This window comes from Mixophyes fleayi, chromosome 12, assembly GCF_038048845.1.
Source record: "Mixophyes fleayi isolate aMixFle1 chromosome 12, aMixFle1.hap1, whole genome shotgun sequence".
In the NCBI taxonomy this organism is placed as follows: Eukaryota; Metazoa; Chordata; class Amphibia; order Anura; family Limnodynastidae; genus Mixophyes; species Mixophyes fleayi.
The window spans coordinates 78,662,020-78,687,790 of NC_134413.1; the positions used below are offsets into that span (position 1 = coordinate 78,662,020).

A 25,771-nucleotide genomic window follows, 5' to 3' on the forward strand; every position below is an offset into this window, starting at 1 on the left:
CCCTGGCTCCAGCTTACCTGTTCTTGTATCTCTGCATGACTGAATGAGCCCTGCTCATTCCTGGATATCAGCTCACAGAGTTACCATCCTTTACAGCACTTCAGCTCGGCTGCACCAGTTTGTCTAATCTACAGCTCTCAGCTCATAGAGCTCTCCTACCAGTTCCTGTATTTCTGCACGTCTTACTCAGCTCTGCTCATTCCTGGATATCAGCTCACAGAGCCTACTATCCTTTCCAACATCTCATCTCTGCTGTTCAGTGTGACTAATCTACAAGATTTCTGCTCACTGAGTCCCCTACCTGTACCTGTATGTCTGTTTGACAAACCCAGGAACCATATTCCCTGTTGCGATTCGTGACAACCACTGTTTTTTTTATAGGCAGGGTGAGGTTGGTTCTTTTAGAACTACCCCGTCATATCTTGCTGTGTACAGATTATTGAATTGTGTCTATCTCATGCTCCATAGTTTAAAAGTGGGGAATCCTTTATTTCAAATGAGTTAAATTATTGAATTATTTCAATGTCCTAAAAGGAGACAGGGGACAAAATCTGTGTATTTAGCCAGTGCTGCCTACAGCAATTGCCCTCTGGTGGTGTACCAACGCAAGTGTACTTTTTCCAGCGCATGGGACAAAAGTCGATAGTTGCCAACTCTTCCAGAATGTAGACTTTTAACTTTCTTGGATTCCTCCGGCCTCCCGAAAAAGTGTAAGCAAATCTCCCAGGGTGGCGATGGTGAAAGGGATTGGACTATGATACGAATTATGTTACTGTGCCCAGAACATTAATGTGCAATGATGCGGTTTACATCATCACATAATGATGCAATTTGTGTCTCTGTGGCCCTCCCACCTCAACTTTACAGATCTGCCCTGTGCATCTCCCAGAGGACAGATCATCATCATCATCATTTATTTATATATTTATTTATATAGCGCCACTAATTCTGCAGCGCTGTGCAGAGAACTCACTCACATCAGTCCTTGCCCCAAAAGAGCTTACAGTCTAAATTCCATAACTTACACACATACACACAGACTAGGGTAAATTTGATAGCAGCCAATTAACCTACTAGTGTGTTTTTGGATTGTGGGATAAAACCGGAGCACCCGGAGGAAACACCTGAAGAACATACAAACATGGTCGGGAATCGAAATCATGACCCCAGTACTGTGAGGCAGAAGTGCTAACCATTAAGCCACAAATCTAAAAATTCATCAACTGCAGGATTATTATACTAACTGTGGCAGCCTACAAAGTGTATAGAGGGGCTGTCAGTATACCCCACAATATAAAATTTGAATAATAAAAAAATATACAATTCACATGATAGGCGCTACACAATAAACCACATTAAATGATTAATAAAATAAACTATACAAGCAGAAAGGATGAAAATATCAATATGAGTCCATGTGGCATTCCTTGTGAATCTTCTGTACCAATTGAAATCTTCAGAACATGCAAAATAGAATATATATATATATATATACAGTAGTAAGTCAAAACAAATAAATATCTCTTCAAATAGTGAACTCAAATCATATATAAAACATGAGGCATGAAGCCCATCAGGCCATTGATCAAATTGCACCTTGTGGTATAAATCTATGTAAACCACAAAACAAAACATCCAGTGATGTGAGTGAAAAGTTTCAAAAGCAAAAACCACCAAGTGGCATAGATAAAAATATTTTTCAAGCACCGGATTTGTGGGGATCGTCTCTGGGATTTCCCCTTATGTAAATGTGCTTACTTGACTCCTAAAGTAATAGGCGTGTGTTAATCCAATACCAAACTTCTTAAAGAACTGGAGACTTTCCACTGGTCCTACATAAATCCTCAGAGACTTTAGATGGAGGAGGACATAGTGCGTTATCTCTCTTTAAATGGTCTTTAACAAATTTAAATCAAACACACAACATGAACTTATGAAACATTTGCCCTTGAAGACAATATAGTCCATCTACCTGGATCTTGTGGTTTCCTAACACTTGGAGAGATAGATGGTGGCCAGACTGGGCATAGAGGACTATCTCATAAGCGGATACTGGTAAGAACAGTGCCTGAACGTGAAGGGCTTAAGCTCATGAATTCACTGTGGTCCGTTTTGAGTTAGGTACGTTACAGTCAAAGCAAAAATATTTTACTATCAATGTAAAGAAATGGATTGATTTCCTCAAGTGTCTATGAACTGGAAAGTCCAGTTCTTGTCCTGGTGCTTGTACAAAGTAAGCAAATAAACAACGAAAGCAAAGCTTCATCTTCCCTTAGTTCCCGTCATGACGCAATCCTGGGTATGGTGGTAGACTGTGCTGTGTTTAATTCTTTGGCTCTCAAGAGAGACTATGTCCTCACAACGGCTTCAAAGGTAACCTTTTTCTTGAGTGTCATTTTAAAACTATAGGAACTTGTTAGGAATTGTATTCAGCTATGAAATTAAGGGGACATTGCACAGAACTTATTTTAGAAACAATGCTGGGTTTATAGAACTTTATGAGACATTCTTGGTAAAAAGCAAGGTCAATACTAATGGTACAATGGTTGCTTGCTGCAAAGAGATAGAGGCCCTGATTTGTCTTTGAATGTAACCTACAAGCACCAGAATGCACATGAGTGCAGTGTATATTGTGCATTACAAGTGTTGCCTCAATAATGAAGGTCTTTCCAGATAAAAAAAACCTATTCAAAACTACCTTGAAAAAAAAAATTGTATTTCTTTTAGGTCTCTGCTCTCCAATACCTAAACCCATGGCTAGACCCAAGTCTCGGTCTCAGGACCATGGTGGAATTCAAGAGTTCCACCAGCAATTGGCTGAGTATAAAATGTATGAGCTGAGGCTGATTTACAAGTATTTCAGGGACGATCTGATCTGCATTGTGGAGTCTTTGAGCACTCAGCGCCTCCTGACGGAACTAAGATCGCGCACTAGACTTAAGGCAGAGGTAAGTAACCAAAAGGAAATATTACTAAGTCAAAAACATAATAATTTACTAGCGTATCCTGCAAATCTGCAGTAAAACCAGAGCAGCCAATCAGAAATTTGTTTTTATTTATCTTGTGCAAGTTTCACATTCAAAGCAAGTGTCTGATTGGCTGCTACAGTTTTACCGAGGTTTTTTGAATATTGTCTATTGCCGGCTAGGGGGCCGTGCACCGTCAACACTTTCCCACAGCCTTCAAAGTAGCTGTTGGCGATCTCCAGTTCCCACTATAGTCTCATTGGGTCAAACCCTCTATCGCACTGCTTGTAAAAGTAACTCCTGCTATTGGCAAGTCATATCCCGATATAGGAGAACAGCCAACACTCCTTGAACAAGTAAAAGTCCTAATGCATTTCTATACAGTGTACCAGTTTCATATTTTTGATGATCAGATCCAATAGGTAGTTATCCTTCGACTGGCCAATCGAACGGTAGAGGCTGAGGTTGATTAATCACCTGGACCTATATCTCAAACAGAAGCTATATTCAAATTTGGGTACGTTTGTATATACACAGAACACAATATATTCTATATTTATTTTCAATGTGTATATAAAACATATAGATTCACAGAACACTATGTGACAAAGGGAGGTGTTTGCCACAGGCTTCTAAAAGAGGAGTTAGGTATTTATCTGGAAATCTGCAACAAAAGGGTGCAGAGTTACACATTTGTACAGTAGTTCACCTAAGATAAAGAGATAACGGTTATATTAATAAATATATTTATTTATTCAGCACCAGGAAATAGTAAGAACACTTTTTTTCCTTTAAAAGTTTTTATTAAATTTTGCAAAAGTTTTTAAGGGGTACAGAAATAAAAAAAAAGGCGGGGGGGAGAGGGGAGGAGGGAAGGACAATAAGCAAATGGGTAAAAGGGGAGGGGGGTACATAGTGGGTAAGGAGCCACAACAATATATCGGCACCTTTTAACCAAAGAAGATACATCAAAAACCCTTTCAATGCGTTATATTGGGCACATGAATGTACAGTGTGGCCCAACCTAATGTCATCCAAGTAACCAAAGGCATATACTGTACACAACTTTAATTCTTGAGCTCTCCAGATCCGTCATACTCTATATATTTAAGGCCTGAGTTTTTGTAAGAACACTTTTTAACAAATGTCTGATTAACTTATATTTTAGAACATAACTTCAAATAAAAAACATGTAGAAGCAGATTAGTGCCAAATATTTTTACAGCAACAATATTATGGCATAAATCTGAAAAAAAAAAAAAAAGGCTAAATAAAAATCAAGACTATGATAACCCTGGAAATTCTTGCTTAGCATTGACAGCTTGAACCACTTTTATCACAGTGTACCCATTAGCCTCATGTACAGCCATAGTGATTTATATAATGTCAATCATACGCCACAAGCTCTCACAGACAACTTAATTAGCACTAAAATACTTAGAATTCGTGGAAGACAGAAGCCAAAAGAGGTAAAGTGTAAGGTCCTTCCCTAAAGCTACTATGTATCTCAGAGGTGGATCCGGTGAGCTGTGGGCCCCGGTGCAGAAAGGCGGGGAGGAAGGAACCGGGGCCCCCGACCATCTGCATCTGCCATTATCTCTATGGGCGCCGGTGCACGGCACCGACTGCACCAATGGTAGTTCCGCCACTGATGTATCTGATTAATGGACAAACTGATAGAAGATTACATATTTATACCAATCACTGCACTCAGCACTTCTGCTAAATGTCCAGACAATCAGGACTTATATACTTTTGAGATGTTTTTACACTCAAATTTTGCAATTTGTCTGGTTCTAGAACTACGCAACAATGAAAGAAGATCTCGGAGTCACCAAATATTCTAAGAGGTTGGTACAAGACATTTTCGAGGAAGGAAGAGAAGCTGTGATAGGATTTTGGCAAAGTCTTTATGCACTACATAAGGATCATCCACATCCTAATTTGACTGGAATTTTGAAAGAACTGATTCATACAGGTAAGATAAAAAAACACAATTATTTGAAATGATGTATTAGGTCATGCCATTGTGATAAGTGGGTAAAGGGAAATTTGACCTGGAATAGTCTTCAAAATGAATGTATATATTACGGGAGCTAAGAAAGTTCGGCTGTATTTTAACATATGTCCCAGAGGTAAGAATAAAATAAATTTATGCCAAACATTGGGTGTCACCTAAAATAAGGTAGAAAGATTCATAGAGGGCTTTTGTTGGATTAACTGAAACACAGACAAGAGGTAAACCAGAAAACTGTTCGGTAGACAAAGCTATGAAAAAAGAAAATCATGCCAGAAACAGACCGTGGTTGACCTCATCAGCATCATTTTGTAAATCCAACTTATTTCAATGAACTTGTTAATAAAAAGATAACTTGGTCTATATTTACCTAATATCCAATCGCTCCACAGGAAATCTTGCTAATCACTGAATAGGCAATGGGCTACACCTTTCCAAAATAAAAATTGCAAAAATATTGCATTCTGCTCCTATAACTCCCTAGACCCTGATTTAAAATTCACATATATGGAATCCCTATAGTCAGGACAACTAAGCAAATAGGTTTTATGGCCATTTTCCCAGTGATTGTTCTGAAATTGTATAAATACTGTAACTATGGCATACATTTTGGAAAAGTATATTGTTCTGTTGTATTTGAGTTTTTCCTAGCTAACGGACATCAAACAGATCACTATCCATTTTAATATTTTACCAAAATGAATGACTATATATCCTGAGAAAATAATAAAAATGTAACAAGATCTGAAGCCTTGAATACAGACTTGGTCACCTCCGGTCTTTCTGAGATTATTGACCTCTCTTGTCTTTAGGTCATACGTTGGTGCAGCAGATCCTGCTGGATAAATATGGACACCAATTATCTCCAGAGCTTAAAGGTAATTAGTCTAATTGTTACATAAAATTAAGTCATCTGTACAATGTCACTTGATAGCCAAAAAATCTGCATCAATACCCAACATTTAAGTATGCATATATTAAATGAGATTGACACTACAGAGTAATAATAATTTTGGTATAGAGGTGGGTCGTGCTTGATTTGGGTGGAGAATGCTATAGAAGTGGACTCAAATCCGATCATTTATGTGCAAAAATAAAATTTACCTTCATGATACATTTGGCATATTGAATTTTTGACATTTTTTTTCTTTGATCCTTAATGTTTTCACCTTATCTCTTTTTAGTTTATTTAAAGCCCTTTTTGCGTCCTAGCTAAATGTATAATTTCAAATATACATGTGTCACAAATCGGGATCTTAGCCGCACTTACCTCATCCGCCGCTGTCATATCACGGCTACCTGGGTCCCTTCTGGTCATCTGCAGCATTCCCGTTCTCCACACCTTCATTTGTAAACAAACACATACTGTCTGTCCTGCAGCATGGGCGCGGCCATCTTGGATGCAGTCAGGTGATCATTCCAAACCAACCAGATTCAGAAGCTGTGATCACATGAACTGATCAGCCAATAGTTGTTTGGGACATCCTATTTAAACCTGCTGCTGTGATCTGTTCATTGCCAGAACAACACACTTCTCTCCAGAGGATAGTTCTTGGCTCCAGTGTTCCTGACTGCATTACAAGTGCAGTGTTCCTGACTGCATTACAAGTGCAGTGTTCCTGACTGCATTACAAGTGCAGTAATCCTGTCTGCACTCCTAAGTGCAGTGTTCCTGACTGCATTACAAGTGCAGTGTTCCTGACTGCATTACAAGTGCAGTGTTCCTGACTGCATTACAAGTGCAGTAATCCTGTCTGCACTCCTAAGTGCAGTGTTCCTGACTGCATTACAAGTGCAGTGTTCCTGACTGCATTACAAGTGCAGTGTTCCTGACTGCATTACAAGTGCAGTGTTCCTGACTGCATTACAAGTGCAGTGTTCCTGTCTACATTTCCAGACTGCTAATTCCCCTGCTATATTCTACAATCAGCACGAACATGAGCAAGAAGTTCATCCAGGCTGCTAAGTTCTGTTTCACTCCTGCTCCAGCTAGTCCCAAGGGTCCCGAATCGGATCAAGAAATTCAGACGATCGTGACAGTTTGTTCTGGCCCAATGGATCCGCTAGGGGAACATACCCCGAGGGAGGACTCTGTCCAAATATTAGCTGAACGCATTGAGAGACAAGAAACTAACCAGGGGCAAATTTTGAGATTGCTGCAGGATGTTTCTACACGTATGGATACCTTGCAGTTATTCCGCAGTCAACCATCCCATACTCCGCCTGAGCCAGTAATACCTGCTTCACTACTTACTTCATCCAGACTCCATCTTCCCACGCCAGCTAAATACAATGGCGATCCGAAGAATTGCCGCAGGTTTCTCAACCAGTGTAGTATACACTTTGAATTACAACCCGGAAATTTCCCCACTGCACGTACCAAAACTGCTTATATTGTTTCGCTACTATCAGGGCAAGCTCTGGCATGGGCATCACCGCTCTGGGAAAAATCTGACCCAATTTTATTTGACATTGATAGCTTCCTGTCTACCTTCCGCAGAATATTCGACGAGCCTGGAAGAACAACGTCAGCCGCTTTAGATATTCTGCGCCTTCGGCAAGGGCAGCAGTCTGTGGGCCAATATGCCGTTCAATTTCAAACACTTTCCTCTGAACTATCTTGGAATAACGATGCTCTTGTTGCGGTTTTCTGGCAGGGCCTGTCTGACGACATTAAGGATGTATTAGCGTCTCGGGACTTACCTACAACGCTAGACCAATTGATTACCACCTGCAATCGGGTTGATCTTCGGTTCAGAGAAAGAACTCTAGAAAAGAGGAGGCTGAAACACCCCAAGTTCCACCCTATTCAACGGGTCCGTGTACCGTCTCCTTTCCCTGAAGGACCCATGCAATTAGGCAAAGCACGTCTTTTACCCACCGAGCGAGAACGGCGAGTTAGAGAGAAACTTTGCTTATACTGTGCCAGTTCCGGACATCTGTTACATCATTGTCCTCGTAAGCCGGGTAAACACAACCTCCTAGCTGACAATGAGGAAGTGAGCCTAGGAGTGGCTCTTCGCTCCCCACAAGGCAAGGACTGTATTATCCCAGTCACTCTGAAACACGCTCAAGGCTCCCAATACATTTCAGCCCTGCTGGATTCTGGAGCAGCTGGGAATTTCATGTCTGCCAGATTAGCTGCTGAACTAGCCATTCCACTAGAGAAAATTCCAGTGACCATCTTTCTCTCTGCGGTTGACGGTAGCCGTATTCCAGGGGGTACCATTACGCATCAGACTTCTCCAGTGACGCTCCAAATAGGAGTTCTGCATTCCGAGTCTCTTACCTTTTTGGTCATCCCAGAAGCCACTAGCCCTGTGGTTCTCGGGTTTCCATGGCTTCAAACGCATAACCCCCATATTGACTGGTCGACTCCACAAATCCTGGCGTGGGCTCCAACTTGTTTCGGGTCCTGTTTACAACGTGTTCTTCCACATTGCTCCACCTCTGATAAGGAAGTTTTGCCAGTTCCTTCTGCCTACCAAGAGTTCACAGACGTTTTCAGTAAGCAGGCCGCTGAAACTCTACCACCTCATCGGGATTGGGACTGTCCCATTGATCTTGTTCCGGGTAAAACCCCACCGCGTGGCAGAGTCTACCCTCTTTCTATCCCTGAGACAAAATCTATGTCTGAATATGTAAAAGAGAACTTGGAAAGGGGCTTTATTCGCCCATCCTCTTCACCGGCAGGAGCCGGGTTCTTTTTTGTAAAAAAAAAGATGGTGGATTACGTCCCTGCATCGATTACCGAGGTCTCAACGACATTACCATCAAGAACCGGTATCCTCTGCCCCTCATCACAGAGTTATTTGACAGAGTCAAAGGTGCGCAAATATTTACGAAGTTGGATCTCCGCGGGGCCTACAATTTGATCCGTATCAGGCGTGGCGATGAATGGAAAACCGCCTTTAACACCAGGGATGGGCACTACGAATATCTTGTCATGCCATTCGGTCTGAGCAATGCTCCAGCGGTTTTTCAGAATTTCATAAACGAAATCTTTCGGGACTTACTGTACCATACTATTGTGGTATATTTGGACGATATCCTCGTTTTCTCCTCTGATATCCAGTCCCATCGCAGACATGTTAAAGAGGTCCTCAGCCGTCTCAGAAGGAATAAACTGTATTGCAAGCTTGAAAAATGCACCTTCGAAGTTGAATCCATTCCATTCTTGGGGTATATCATCTCGGGCACCGGTCTCCGTATGGACCCAGAGAAGGTGCAGGCTATTCTTAACTGGCCTCAACTATCTACACTAAAGGCAGTACAGCGATTTCTGGGATTTGCTAACTACTATCGAAAATTTATTCGTGTCTACTCTACTGTAGTAGCACCACTCACCGCCCTCACCAAAAAAGGAGCTAATCCTGCCAAGTGGTCTGAAGAAGCCCAATCTGCTTTTCAACTTCTGAAACAAGCATTTATTTCTGCTCCCATACTGAGGCAACCAGATTTAACCTGTCCATTCTACTTGGAAGTTGATGCCTCATCTGTCGGAGTAGGGGCAGTTCTCTCCCAAAAACCAGCTGATGAGCAATGGCATCCCTGCGGGTTCTTCTCCCGAAAATTTTTACCAGCTGAACGAAATTATGCCATAGGGGACAAAGAGCTGCTTGCCATCAAATTGGCACTTGAAGAGTGGAGACATTTACTTGAGGGAGCTCGTTATCCTGTCACAATATACACGGATCACAAGAATCTGCTCTACCTTAAAACTGCACAGTGCATGAATCCACGTCAGGCCCGATGGGCACTATTCTTTTCTCGATTTGATATCCATGTCACCTTCCGTCCCGGTTCCAAAAATCGCAAGGCCGATGCTCTGTCACGTTCTATGGTAAAAGAAGAAGATTCCATCATTGTGGATCCACGGCCTATTATCAGCCCACTCAGCATCGCAGTCAGTAGACCTGACAATACACCTCCCCAGGGGAAAACTTTTGTTCCTGAGAATCTGCGGAAAAAATTGCTCCAATGGGCACATTGTTCCAGATTTGCCGGTCATGCTGGCATCCGCAAAACTCAATCTTTCATATTGAGAAGCTACTGGTGGCCTACGCTTCATCAGGATGTTCAGCAATTTGTTTCCGCATGTGGCAGCTGTGCCCAACATAAAAGTTCAAGACAATCTTCAGCTGGTCAACTTTTGCCTCTGCCTATTCCCACCAAACCCTGGACCCATATTTCTATGGACTTTGTTTCCGATTTGCCCAATTCTAATAATTTCAATACCATCTGGGTCATCGTTGACCGATTCTCTAAAATGGCGCATTTTGTTCCTCTCCGTGGACTCCCATCAGCACCTATCCTGGCTCAGCAATTTATAAAGGAGATCTTCCGTTTGCATGGGTGTCCTGAAGAAATCGTCTCAGATAGAGGAGTTCAGTTTGTGGTGAAATTCTGGAGATCCTTGTGCCAAGCACTACAGATCAAACTAAACTTCTCTTCGGCCTATCATCCCCAATCCAACGGGCAAACGGAAAGAGTTAATCAAGACCTAGAAACATTTCTCCGTTTGTACATATCCTCTTCTCAAGACGACTGGGTAGATCTGCTTCCTTGGGCAGAATTTGCTCATAATAATCATTATCACGAATCCTCTGCTTCCACTCCATTTCATACGGTCTATGGCCTACACCCCAGGGTACCTTTGTTTACTCCACTTCCTACAGCCTCAGTACCTGCCTCTGAAGTTTTCCTAAAGAATTTTTCAGGCCACTGGCGCCAGGTACGGGAATCTCTACTTAAAGCGTCCCAACGCTACAAAATTCAGGCCGACAAAAAGCGACGAGCCATTCCAAGCTTGAAACCCGGAGACAGAGTCTGGCTGTCTACTCGCAATCTACGCCTCAGAGTTCCATCTATGAAATTCGCTCCTCGCTTTATTGGACCGTTTAACATCTCCCGAGTCATCAATCCAGTGTCCTACAAATTACATCTACCATCTTACCTCAGGGTACCCAACACCTTCCATATCTCTCTCTTGAAACCACTGGTGCTAAATCGGTTTTATACACCCAAACTGGTTTCTCCTGAAGTGCAGACTGAACATGGTGACGAATATGAAATTAAAGAGATCTTGGACTCTCGGTTTCGACATAAAACCTTACAATATCTAGTCGACTGGAAAGGCTATGGTCCAGAAGAGAGGGCCTGGATCAAAGCTTCTGATGTTCACGCTCCATCTCTCATCAAAAAATTTCACCGCAAGTTTCCAACTAAGCCCCAATCTAAGTGTCCAGTGGCCACTCGTAAGGGAGGGGGTACTGTCACAAATCGGGATCTTAGCCGCACTTACCTCATCCGCCGCTGTCATATCACGGCTACCTGGGTCCCTTCTGGTCATCTGCAGCATTCCCGTTCTCCACACCTTCATTTGTAAACAAACACATACTGTCTGTCCTGCAGCATGGGCGCGGCCATCTTGGATGCAGTCAGGTGATCATTCCAAACCAACCAGATTCAGAAGCTGTGATCACATGAACTGATCAGCCAATAGTTGTTTGGGACATCCTATTTAAACCTGCTGCTGTGATCTGTTCATTGCCAGAACAACACACTTCTCTCCAGAGGATAGTTCTTGGCTCCAGTGTTCCTGACTGCATTACAAGTGCAGTGTTCCTGACTGCATTACAAGTGCAGTGTTCCTGACTGCATTACAAGTGCAGTAATCCTGTCTGCACTCCTAAGTGCAGTGTTCCTGACTGCATTACAAGTGCAGTGTTCCTGACTGCATTACAAGTGCAGTGTTCCTGACTGCATTACAAGTGCAGTAATCCTGTCTGCACTCCTAAGTGCAGTGTTCCTGACTGCATTACAAGTGCAGTGTTCCTGACTGCATTACAAGTGCAGTGTTCCTGACTGCATTACAAGTGCAGTGTTCCTGACTGCATTACAAGTGCAGTGTTCCTGTCTACATTTCCAGACTGCTAATTCCCCTGCTATATTCTACAATCAGCACGAACATGAGCAAGAAGTTCATCCAGGCTGCTAAGTTCTGTTTCACTCCTGCTCCAGCTAGTCCCAAGGGTCCCGAATCGGATCAAGAAATTCAGACGATCGTGACAACATGTACTTTAACATGAGGGAACACATCTTAATATTCTCAGAAACCTTCACAGAATGTAAGCAATTAGCTATTTTGCAGGTACAACTATATGAATAATGTTTAGAGGCTACTTTACAAAGTCATAAAACATATCTAATTGAAATAATGTACTAACCCAAAACCAATTACACATGTCTCCTTTCTTACCAAACTTCTCCAGAATCTCAGAAAGAACATAAGCAACACTTGCTGAAGAAAACTCAGAATCTCGTGGAGAACAAACCTCCGGGATCTACCCAGGAAGTGCAACACTTCTATATTTCTGAACGTTTTGTGAAATTGATTGTTGTATCTACTGATCACTTCAGACAGCGTTCTCAAAATGAGCTCGTGGAGACAGGGGAGAAACATGAACGTTATTTAAAGAAACCACGAGATGAGCTGAAACATCTTTACTTCAACAGGCTGTTCCACTGGTGTCATGAAGCACAATGTGTGCCATGTAGTGTAATGGTGAGCGGAGTACCGGGAATAGGGAAGACCACACTGATGCAGAAGTTTGTCTATGACTGGGTGACTGGAAAACTCTACCAGAGATTTGCTTTTGTCTTCTTCTTCAAATTCCGGGAACTAAACAGACTGGATAAGGTCAGCTTGGAGACAATGATCCTTCAACAATATCCATATCTACAGAGACAGCTTGGAAACATCTTAGGGGATCCAGCAAAGCTACTCTTTATATTTGATGGCTTAGATGAAAGTACTCGCCAAATGGATTTCAGTTCAAACAAGGTTTGCAGCAATTCAAAACAGGTAGAAGATCCAATCATGATTGTGGGTTGCTTATTGAAACAATCTCTTCTCAAGGGTTGCTCTGTGTTAATGACCAGTCGTCCAACCAATTTGGCAACAATTAATACTGATGTTTTCCAGCGAATAACCGAGATCATGGGATTCTTCCTTTGGGAAAGACAAACGTACTTTGAAAATTTCTTCAAAAATAAGATAATATCAGAGAAGGCGTTTCATTACGTGCAGGAGAATGAAACGCTATACACATTCTGTTATATCCCATCCTACTGTTGGATCATTTGTACAGTATTAGCAAGTTACTACAAAGTCCAACCAACAAACACTGATCAACTGGTGTTAATATTGCCCAAAACAGTGACTCAACTCTTTGTGACTTTCATTGCCAACATTCTGTCCAATCACAGCCTGGATAAAAATGGTGCCCGGGAACTGATGACATCTATTGGGTGGATGGCGGAACATGGAGTAATGAATCACTTTATTGTATTTGATGAACGAGATTTGGGATCATTCAAAGTGGACAGTGCTTCCCAACTCTTGTCAAGTTTTATGATGGAATCTGATCAACCTCCTAATGTGACCTTCACCTTCTTACATCTCACCCTCCAGGAGTTTTTTGCAGCATTGGTCCATTATCTTGATTATTGTCCTGAAAAGCTGCAAAAATCTCTAGCGAAATCCCAATCTTTTAAAGACTGTCGTGGTGAAGTATTTGTTCGTTTTCTTTGTGGTCTCTCGGATGTCTCCACAAAAGCTGTTTTGAAACCTTATCTAGGACAATTCAGCAGTCAATCATCCGAACAGGTCATCAAATGGCTTCAATCACGTCTTCCCGAATTAGATCATCTAAATTCAAATACATGGGACAAAAGGAAGGCTCTGAATTTACTTACCTATTTCTTTGAATCTAAAAATAAGGCTCTTGGATTAGAAATTCCTGGATCAAAGAGAAAATTAGATTTTACTGGTTTCCATCTATCGCCTCTTGATTGCACAGTGTTGTCGTTTATCCTTGAATCCTGCAGAAAGACAGAAGAGCTCAATTTAAGCAGATGTCTTATTGCAAACGAAGGATTGGAGAGACTTGCTCCAAATCTACATACTGTCGTAGACCTCAGGTAAGAATTAGGATGGATGTGGAAAAGAAGCAAGCAGTCCATATTATTCATATTTTGCAAGTATAATTATCTAAGTGCCTAGAAACAAGTAATGATGCATTTTTAATTAACATGCAATACTTGCTTATAGATAAGAAGAGACTTTATCTGCGCTCCCTTATGTAGGGAATGGGGGGATAGGAAATGCAGCCAAATGGAGGTAATAGAAAACCACTAGTCCTAAAGTAATTGTACAAAAAAAGAAGAAAATCTCCAAGGGGCAAAAGGTCGTGGAGGTGGCCAGGGGACGGTGATATAGTATACTAGGCAGAAAGTTGTGTATATGAGGGACATTTATTCCCATCAACAATTGTACATAGACAGTATACACATTTATTATGCACAAAAGCTTTGTACCTTCTGGCCAAAACTCATAACTAAATTTATAATCAAATACAATGCCTGCAGATAAGGTGCCAGAGTATTCGAATAGTAATAATGTAGTGAAAGAAAATAAATCAAGAACAAAATAAAAAATAAAAATATAAATCAAGAGAAAAGAAAAAGAAATGTAACAAAAACCAGAATGCATATGCAAAACACAATATATATATATATATATAACGCTGATAAATAATCTGAAAATAATGCTGGGGACACAGTTCCTATAAAGATGGCCAATGAACACATAGTAAATATTGCACTCTAAACGGTGCAGTTGTCAGATGTAAATAATGGGCCTGATTCATTAGCAGTCTTATCTGCCGATTTTGTGCGGATCATATGGATAATCACTCTGCTCATGCCCAGAACAGGGAGATAAGTAAGAAAATACGTCACTGAAATGAGTCACGGTCTTAAGTTAAGACCGCAAACGTTCTTAACTGCTCTTAAGAAGCTCTCCAACCTCTTAAGAAATAAGGGTGGGGAAAGGGGCGAGGAATGGACGGAGATCGTAGTGTATTAAGAAGAGTAGGCGTTTACCTCCAGATCCGTCGGATAGATAAGAAGCAGTACTTAGAGTTTTCCTTAAAGTCTTGCTTATCACTTGAGGAAGCTCGGGGTCATGTTTAAGTCCAAAAGCCGAATAAGCCACAACACTACTGTTGAAAAACCATAGTTTACTTAAAATAACATTAATCACAACTAAATATACACAACATACACCTGCATGCACTTCTCTCATAACAAATCACTGTAATTTGTTTTTTTATTAATATCAATGATTATACAATTTACTATTTTACCCCAAAATCCATGCTAGATACACAGTTTTAATCAATTGCAATGTAAAGTGGTTAATGTATAATATAATAACAGTAATAATAATAGCAATGATAATAATAGTTAGACTTGTTTGTCCTTTTTGGGGATTCTGCAGATTTTTGGGGTGACTTATGAGTTTTTTTTACTTTTATCTGGATGTCTAAACTGTGTGCAATATGTTGTGAGTCATAATAATGTATCTCTATTTTAAAATGTGGTTTTATTTGGCTGTGGCATACTTTTTCACATGCTTTATTGCATGTTATTTTTGCCTTGGCTTGGCTGTGTATCTCTTATCTGTGGATATTTTCTATTTGTTTGGATTAACTTTATTTTGCTCAGCTGCTTGTCTCTGTTGTAGCTCCACACAAATAAAACATTTTGGAATATTCCCCGACATGGGTCATGAATCGAACTTATGACCCCACTATTGGCAGGTGGAATGACTAACCACTAAGGCAACGCGCAGAGGGAAAAAATACATACATTATATAGACTACAATGACAAGCACAACAATACACCATGGCTGCAAATGCTATAGCTTCTAAATATAACATATGGAACACATATTAGTGCACCAAACACAAAAAGCACAACACCACAGGTACTGTGTTGGCAACCTCTAGTGTTAGTGAGAAACAATAACAATAAGATTTACACACACACATTCGTATTCTCCGACAAGAAAGATGTGTAACCAGTAATGTTTGCTTTGGTAACAAATGTTGAATGTGACTTCAAGAGCTAAGAAATCACAAGCATAAATAAACACAGGTGTTACAATACTCAGTATGAACAAATGATGAGGAAAATCCTAGAGTAACCTATTATAAGCAACACATAGGAGGAAACCCACAGAGATATGGGGAGAATATTCAAACTCCACACAGATACAGGATTCGAACTCATGACCCTACTGTTGGCAGGTGGAATGGCTAACCACTATGATAACGTGCAGATGGAAAAATGCATTCATTATTTAGACTTGAACGACAAGCACCATGGCTGCAAGTGCTATAGTTGCTAGACAGTGCTCCTAGCAAACATACAACCAAACAGAGGCACTAGTGGTAACATCAAGATTTAATGAGACACAATAAGATTTGCAAACACATTCTTATTCTCCAACATGAAGGATGTGTCACCTATGATTTTGTTTTTGGAATAAATGTTTATGCTAATTCAATGGCAAATAATTCACAAGAAAAAATAAACATAGACAGTACAATACTCGGTATGAACAAAACAAATCCTAGCGTACTCCTAGATACGGCCGTGACCCATGATTCAAATTCATGACCCCACTGTTGGCAGGTGGAATGGCGCACCACTAAGGCAATGTGCAGATGGAAAAAATACATACATTATATAGACTACAACGACAAGCAAAACAATACACCATGGCTCCAAATTATATAAGTGCTAGATATCACATATGGAACACATGATATGATTGTTTTATGTGCTCAAAACAAACATACAACAAAAACAGGCACTAGTGGCAACCTAAAGTGTTAATGAGCATAATTAAATGAACAATTGCACACACCTTCTTATTAACTGGCATGAAGGATCATGTATTTTTTTAACTTAAAATAAGAATCTCTATGTAAATGCATCTCAGAATAAATCACAATCATAAATAAACTCAAACATTACGTTAGCGTAGTGTATCCTGCATGATTCTGCACTGGGCATGCCCAGATATGGACTTTATGTCAATAAGCTCAATTGCAGGTAATTAATTTCCGCACGCACCTGGCACATACAACCCCTTACGACTTTATACGCGGGAAAGGACTATCGTAATCCATGTACAGTAAGGGCGTGTTAACACAGATGCAATCAGACTTGAAATATGCCCACAAGCTCCACACAGGTAAGGCCCAGGTCAGAATTGATCCAATGACCCCCAGCCATATCTTAGTTGCATACGGTTGTTGTGTGATAGCTTCTGGCACACATAAGTGCAATTTTTGATTCAAACACTATGCCGTATCAGTCATCACTATTAGCACAGTGGCTCAGTGGTTAGCACTTCTGAGTTTGATTCCCGAATGAGTTTGATTCCTGACCATGGCCTTATCTGTGTGGAGTTTGTATGTTCTCCCCGTGTTTGCGCGTTGTTTCCTACGGGTGCTCCAGTTTCCTCCCACACTTCAAAAACTTACTGGTTTGTTAATTGGCTACTGACGTGGGGCAGGACTGATGTGAATGACAAATATATTATCTGTGCAGCGCTGTGGAACTGGTGGCGCTAGATAAATAAATAGTGGTGATGATGATGAGTCGGCACTTACACCTGACCTGTAGTGGGTGCCTACATTAGTCCGCCCATTGGCTCCCCCGTTCCGCCTCTCAAGTTGTAGGCAGTCGTGTTATTTGCACTGGGACGTGAATTGCATACAATTGCACCCATACACGTAATGTTAGTTTCTGTTCATGTGGAGTGCGGAATCATGCAACATACACGAGACAAAGGGACGTGCGTCTAAACATGAATCAGGCCCGTAGTGCTGCAAAAAGTCTTATTATATATAGTTGTTTCTTTTATTTCCTTCTGCAGGTTGTGCAATAATGACCTCACCGACAGTTCATGTCCTCTGTTGGCCTCAGCAGTGAAAAGTAACAAGTTCCTGAGGACACTTGATCTGTCTGGTAATCAGCTTGAAGGTCCTCACTTCTGTGACTTGGTGACAACTCTGTCCAGTCCAACATGCCGGATAGAGGAATTAAAGTAAGAATAATAGATACATTTTAAGTGTGTTTTTTTTAATTAACAAAACATATTTGCCCAACTAATAACATCTGAAGGCACACACATAATAAATATGCTTTATAGATAGCATAATGTGTATCTGTTGTCACAATGTGTCCTGAATATGATCCCACTATGCTGTTAGTGATGGGTTCTGATTAGATCTGAGGTGCAGAGTCAAATGTGACCTCACAATTTCATCAGAGAACCCCGTAAAGCAGAGATAAGTTTCACTGCAGGGAAGTGTAAATGTACAAGTGGTGGTTTGGGCGATGTAAGAGATGTAATTATACAGCTTAACAATCAAAGTAGTAGTAGAAGTGTTGGTTTGGTATGGTATAGCACAATATATCTTTGACTTCAGCTGCAAGGAATCCACTGGTTTCACCCTCTCGATCTAGCAGTAGAGGAATCATAGTTAATATGCTGGCCAGTGTGAGTGGAGGAAGAATTGGTGGAGAAAGGTATAACAAGCTGTGGTCAGATCATAAAAAAAATAATCAGAATCAAGAACAAACTGGGTCAGTACCAGAAGGTCAGTCACAATAATGCTAAACACAACACTGTTCACACAACCAGAAAATAGTCTGAGCAGGTTTAAATAGAGAACACCTGATATCATAGTCCGAATGCCTGCAAGTGAACCCTGCCCAGAGATACTCTGGGGTCTCACAGCATTGCCTTCACCCATTTCCAGCACTCGGAATATGAGAATGCAGCCCAAACAGGATCCACCGCATCCACACTGGATCACCAGGGTGGGTGTCACATCTACTTTTAAAGATTTTAGAAACATATGTGCATTAAGCAATGATTTAATCATCATCATCATCATCATCACCCTAACATACACACAGACAGACAGACAGAGAGAGAGGGACTAGGGTCAATTTTGATAGTTTAATTCATTCGACCATTAATACGTCGGAGCACTAGACATTAAATTACAACATATTCCACATTACGTGCGGGGGATGAAAGAAGTGGGACCTGGTCCCACCTCAGATAGTTGCTCAAGAAACCATACTGGTGTTTATGTACTTACAAGGAGGGGGAAGATACACTGGGCCAGCATAGTATATAGGGATTGCAGCTGTAGGGCTCCAACTTTACAATTGCTTCAACCTATAGGTGGGACGGTGTTGCAAGGCCGCTCCACCCTTTCTAGGCCCCCATACACTGTTTTTCTGTTTGGGGCTTCTCGGAGCATCATTTTGTATCAAACGGCTTTGGACTGTGGGCTTAATTTTCTCACAACATATGTGCGGTGAAATGAGGTATTAATATCACCCTAACAAAATGTGGATTATTGCATGTACTTTTCTTTTAGCCCTTGCTTTTGTTCCCCAGCTCAACAGAATACCACTGTAGTGTCTAATTACATGTAGCTCATTGTAAATATGTATATTGTTTATTGTATCTTGCTTATATTGCATGGAAGCTGTTAGTCACTATAAAGTGAAGCCAGGTGGGTTATAGGCAAGGATCAGGTTGCAGGATACAGGTGAGGGGGAAGGTCAATTTGTATCCATTGTTCTCAACATGACTAGCTCAGACATTATGTCTAGAGCCCAGCAGGGGACCTTTTGTGGAAGTACAGCTCATCCCCATTCCCCCTCCAACCCCCTGATTCAGCACCCACCAATGTTTAAGAAGGATAGACCCAGGGTTATGGCCAGGGAAGGAAAACCACTGTGGAAATTAGTCCCTTGATATAAGAAGCCACTCCAGAGGATATATTTATTCTGGAAGCTGCAGTCTGGTTAGTTTTAGAGTTGCCGTTCTCTACAAGTAAAATACAACGGCAGATCCATGGGTCTTCAAGTCAGGACAGCCAGGTGACTTAACTCCTTAAGCTAGTGGGGTAAGGGACAGATAATGTGGTAAACCTGCCTGGCATTTATTTACTGTGTGTATATAATAATCTAGTGATTGTTTTTATTACAATAATTGTATTGCTTTACTTTCTAAGTGCATTTGCCTGAGTGACTGAGAAGCCTAGTAGGTACTGGGTAGACTTCCCTGGCACAGTAAGGCACCCGTAGGTGGCCAGCCAGCGTGAAGTGGGTAGAACTGGGCCAGACAGATAAACCCGGTTTCTTCACAATATATAAATCAGTTTCAAATAATTCATCATGTTTACTGAACTCTTATGCTGGCCTTATATTGGCCATTATGGCTGCTCAACCAATTGTTAGTGCCTGGCTCTCTGTCAGATATATATTTAGAATGTCCATCATGATGGACACTGCCACAATCTTGTGATCTCCCATCTCTGCACTGTATCTATCTTCTCCAAACTGGCCTGCATGCTCGCTGACAGACTCCTTTCCTTCAACCTCACCTTGTCTCCTGCACCCCCCACTGACACCGACATTTGTACACACATGGAGACTTGCTCCCCTGCTGACATCCCCCACTAAAATCCTGCCTTCTTACTAATATTGCCCTCCCACACCAAGCAAACCTACTTTAAATCCATAATTTTTACCCAGTCTACCACACCTTGTCACCTCTTTGCCACCATCAACTGATTTTTCTGCCCACCACCCTCCCTTTTTTCCTCACTGCTCATGACTATGCCACCTACTTCAAAGGCAAAATTGACACTATCCATTAATCACTATCCATCAATCACCTTCTCCTTCACTCACCTACCCACCTTGCCAAATCAATCAACCCACAATCACCTTCTCCTTCACTCACCTACCCACCTTCAGTCCTTGGTCTCCTGTTACTGAGGACAAGGTAATTACACTCTTCTCTTCCTCATCCCCTTTTATCTGTCCCCTCGGCCCAATTCCCTCCAAACTCCTCCACTCCCTCTCCCATAATGGTTGCATTCAACCAGCTCACTTCTTCAACCTGTATCTCTTCACTGGCTCTTTCCTTTCCATCTTCAAACATGCACTTATCTCTCCTATCCTCAAGAAACCTCTCTCTCCAGCTACTGCCCCATTTTGCTCCTCCCGTTTGTGTCCAAATCTACTCGGGCAGCTTGTCTACCACCACCTACACTCTTCTAAATCGTCTGCAACTGGACTTACTCTTTCTACATTTTACTGAGACTTCCCTCACTAAAGTTAACCCATGAACTACTTGTGGCTTGACAAGGGGTCACTTCTCCTTACTCATCCTCCTTGACCTCTCTGCCACTTTCAATGTCAACCACCCTCTTCTTCTCGACACTCTACACTTCCTTGGTCTTTACATCATTGTTCTATCTTGTTTCACCTCCAGCCCTTCTGAATACTCTTTCAATGTTTCTACTACTATCACATTCCCTACTCCACTTCCTTTATCTGTTGGGGCCTCTCAAGGCTCTGTTCTCAGCCCTCCACTTTCCAACCTTTTCTTTCTGATATGTCCGACTGCCCCTCTGCCATCACCACTGTGTTTCCCAATACTACCTAAAGCTCAACGTGTCAAAAACGGAGCTCATCATGTCCCTCCCATGTGTCAGTAATCTTGATCTAGTCTCCCTCACGGTTACAAAATCAAACTCTCCCCTTATCGCCAAACTTGGTGCCTTGGTCTTAACCTCAACTCGGCCCTCAGCTTCACTACACACATTCAGTCTCTTGTGCTTCCTCCTTTCAAATATTGGCAATATATGCTCTTTCTCACTCAAGACATGATCTAAACCCTTATCTACTCTCTCATTATTTCCCACCTTATCTACAAGCTACTGCTTTCTGGCCTTCTTGCCAGTTATCTTTCCACTCTACAATCAGTCCTAAATGCTATGGCGAGACTGATCTTCCACTCTCGCCACTCCACATCCCCTGCACCATTATGCAAATCTCTACACCGGCTGCCCATTATCTTCAGAATTCAATTGAAGCTACTCACCTTCAAAGGCCTCAACAACTTCATCCATTCATACAACTTTGACCTGGTCACAAGATCCACTGCCATTTCAAAACATTTCCCATGCGGGGAACTCCATTCCCCGCTAGAGCAAAGTCTATTCTTCTAGTAGTGACTATATTCAAATACACCATACCAATTTAGAAGAACAGACTTGTGGATAATGTTATTTACAGTGCATTACTTTGAGTCAATGCTTTATTATCTAATGCACTGGTCAGACCCATGAATGTTACATATGTGTATATACAGTATGCATTTACAGAAAGCATATTTATTGCATGTACATTCAGTTGCATTGATTTGTTGGTAAGGTAATCAATGGCCCATGAACAGATATTTAAATATAATTTTTGGGGATTTCTTTTTTGTTGTGACAAGGTTCTGTAACATTTTTCATTTACCTTCTAGGTTGTGTAATGCTGGTCTGACAGACAAATCAACCTCATCGTTGTCATTGCTAATAAGTGAAAATAATTTCCTGAAGAAGCTTGACCTGTCTGATAACAAAGTGGAGGGTCCTCACTTCAGTGAGTTAATGCGAGCATTGTCAAGCACAGACTGCAGCATAGAGGATATGCAGTAAGTGAAACTGACCTATATAAGATTGAAAGATAAGTTGGAATGTGACAGTTATGTATACTAACCAGGGCGTAAACTTACCAAACTGCCGGTTTGAAAAAGTGGAGATGTTGCCCATAGAAACCAATTTCTTACTATTTTTTGGGGATTTCTGTGTGGAATAAGCTAAGACTTTGCAATTGTGTTTTTCGTCTTGTACTTTATTCCACTGCAAATCAAAAAATAGTTTTTAATTTCATCAACTTTCTGGAGGAAATATTACATCATAGGAAAAACTTCACGTGTGCCAATATTTTTGGTCATGAGCGTAAGGGTGATGTGTGGCCCGTTCGAAGGTTAGTGGGCCATTCATTCTGCAACTCAAGTGTTACAGATGGCATCATATTGGTATAAAAGACATGTACTGAAAGAGGGGAAAATGTGTTTTATCAATTTAAATTTTAAAGAGAGTGATTTCTCTTAAACATAAAAAAGGAGAGAACGGCAGAGGCAACACTATGTGTTGACATCTCTGAGGAGGAGGTGAAACTTGCCCTTAGCTCCCAGAAGCCTTCTAGAACTCTGGGACCTGATGGACTCCCTGGGGTAAATGTATGAACATGCGGGTTCTTCAACACCCACGTGTTCATCGTGTTCGGCGATTAAATTTCAAGCGGCGCTGCATTGTAAAGGGAAGTTTCCCTTTACAATGCAGCGCCGCTTGAAATTTAATCGCCGAACACGCTGAACACGCGGGTGTTTAAGAACCCGCATGTTCATACATTTACCCCCCTATGTCTTATTACAAAACTTAAATTACTCTCTAAACTTATAAAATTCTGAACACCATAAACAGTTTTACATTACATCGGCAATGACTGTTGACATTGCCGATTTAGATACACAAAACTCCAAGTAGATATGCTAAGTGTAGTAAATACAAACTGCCGGCATTGCTACTATTCGGTATATGCCACAAGCATGTCGGCAATCTACACAGTCATTATGATGGTAAGTCTGCATTTTTTATTTATTGCCATTCTGCATATAGGAGTTTTTCTGATTACATACTTTATTTATTATTGTTAATTAGCACCAAAACCTTTTAAAGTCTAATACATTTTAGACATATTTGATACATGTTTGCATTGCATATTGCCAGATCACTTACTTTTATTATAGAAATTAACTAAAATTCATTGAGTGGTATAACCTGGTTTGCAATGTGCATTAAAATGATGTCACAAAACACACAAGGTTTCTTCAGTGGCGAGTATACGGAAATTATATTAAACAGTGTCACAAAATATTAATTCTGTTCTTGCACAGAAATGGAGTGGTTAGCTCATAACATATTACTAAGTACTTCATATAGTCCATTCTTATATTATTATTTAATATGTAGGACTGTTTTCTCTCTCAAACTACCTCTCCACAAAACATACACTTGCGCGTTTCATTACTTTTATGTTGAGTGCATGATATAGATACTGATGTTCAGAGTTAGATTTAAATTTCATTACCTATTAACCGATACATTTTTTAATCCCTCTGGATATAGACTGAGCATCGTATATATTTGTTCTTATGTTTTTCAGTTTAAGCAGCGAAGGCCTTAGAAGGAGTTCTTGTTCTCACTTGGTGTCGGCAATAAACAGTAACCAATCTCTCAGAAATTTTGACCTATGTGATAGTAAACTGGATGAATCTAACTTTGGTGCCTTGATGACAGCTCTTTCAAGTCCAACATGCAAGATAGAGCGATTCTTGTGAGTGTTACAAATCCATATAAACTATAGGAAACATTGTATAGTAAATGTATTTTTCTCTCGCATCCTATGAGGGACACCGGAGTCACAATTGGGTATAGACGTGGTGTGAGGAGCTCTGGCACTTTAAAGCTTTAATGGTAAGCTCCTCCCCCTCTATACCGTTAGTGACTAATGCCATTATCAGCAGTCTTCACTGGCCTGCCTCCAACACTCAGCAGGTCACTGTTTGCTGACCTTCCGAATCCTTAGCAGAATGCAGCTGGGCTCAGCCTCAAGCTAGAGATGACATAACACCTCTCTCAGGTGTTGGCACCTCAGTGCCCGAGTACCAATTGTGTCCAACCTCAATACTACTATGTGAGTCTACTATTTAATATAGAATATTGTACACAAAGAAAAGCATTTCCATATATATTGTATCTGTAATCTCATATATTCTGTGCATTTTCCCTCCCTCATTTCATTATGTCTTTGAATGGTAATGCTTCTACTGTCCAAGGAGCCTTGTGTCCAGCTTGTGAGGTAGAGAAGGGCCCTGCCAGAGGTGGGGCAACTGGTCTGGGCACAAGGTTCCATGGTTCAGGCCACGACCGAACAATTAACCACCAGTAGACAGCAGAGCAAGGACACTTTCTCCTCCGCTACTATTTCTGAATCTGAGGATGTCGGACTTCCCCAACCCCCTTCTCAGGGTCCCACAGATGTGGATCCAAGTATTGCGACAGTAATAGTATGGGCACAGGAAATGGCCAAGACTGTTCAGGGATAGGCAGAGGTGTCATCATCTTAGAAATGAATTCTAAAGAGTGGCAACAGAGATTCTACATCCACTGCTAGATCCCAGAGATGCCCGCTATCAGTGACTTCATGTTCCAGGATTGACTCTACCTTGGATTGTTCTTCCCAGGAGTGACCCAGAGTCATCCTCTGTGGCGGAGAAAGATGCAACTTCTTCTCAGGGTGTAAAGGCTATAATCAAGGCGGTCCAACATTGCGTGAACCTTCAGGACAGTGAGGAACCAGTAGTGAAGCCTACATCCCTATTCAAGCACCAAAAGAATGTGGTAGTCACCTTTCCATCCTCTACCTATTTGGAGGATCTTTTGTGCGAGTACTGGGGTCATCTATATAGCAGGTTTCAGGTATCTTGCAGGCTTCAGTCTTCGTACCCTCTATCTAGTATAGATACACACAAGTGGGAATGTCCACCCAAGGTTGATGCACCAGTAGCACGCATGTAGAGATCCACCATGATCCCTGTTCCAGGGAAAGCTACTCTGAAGGACATCACAGTCAGAATGGTAATCGTCTAATTTTTCAACAGTAGGGGCTGTGCTCAAGCCGTGGAAAAGTGGATTAACAAGCTGTAGGAGAGTCTACAGTTTGAAAGACCCAGGTCCAAGTTGTTTTTACTCTCGGAACACATCTGTGATGCTACAGAGTACAAAGGAGAGCTCAACGTTGATGCCGGCCTGCCAGGGTCCAGGATCACGGCCTCAGCGCTGGCTGCTCTCTGGTTGCGAATGGAGAGTCCTTCTTTGGGGGAGATTTTATTTGGGATAGAGTTATAAAAACTTATATCTGTGGCCACAGGAG

The 25,771-nt window shown here is 41.3% G+C and overlaps 1 protein-coding gene across 1 annotated transcript in view; it reads left to right on the plus strand.

Moving 5' to 3' along the window:
* Positions 1-2,753: 2,753 nt before the first annotated feature.
* The window catches only part of LOC142108382 (NACHT, LRR and PYD domains-containing protein 12-like), a 36,570-nt gene continuing 13,552 nt past the window's right edge, over positions 2,754-25,771 (plus strand). The window contains exons 1-6 of the mRNA XM_075192006.1: positions 2,754-2,948; positions 4,767-4,944; positions 5,796-5,861; positions 12,258-13,968; positions 17,781-17,951; positions 22,254-22,424. Of these exons, the coding sequence (XP_075048107.1) occupies positions 2,754-2,948; positions 4,767-4,944; positions 5,796-5,861; positions 12,258-13,968; positions 17,781-17,951; positions 22,254-22,424 (2,492 nt within the window). The remainder of the gene's footprint in view (positions 2,949-4,766; positions 4,945-5,795; positions 5,862-12,257; positions 13,969-17,780; positions 17,952-22,253; positions 22,425-25,771) is intronic.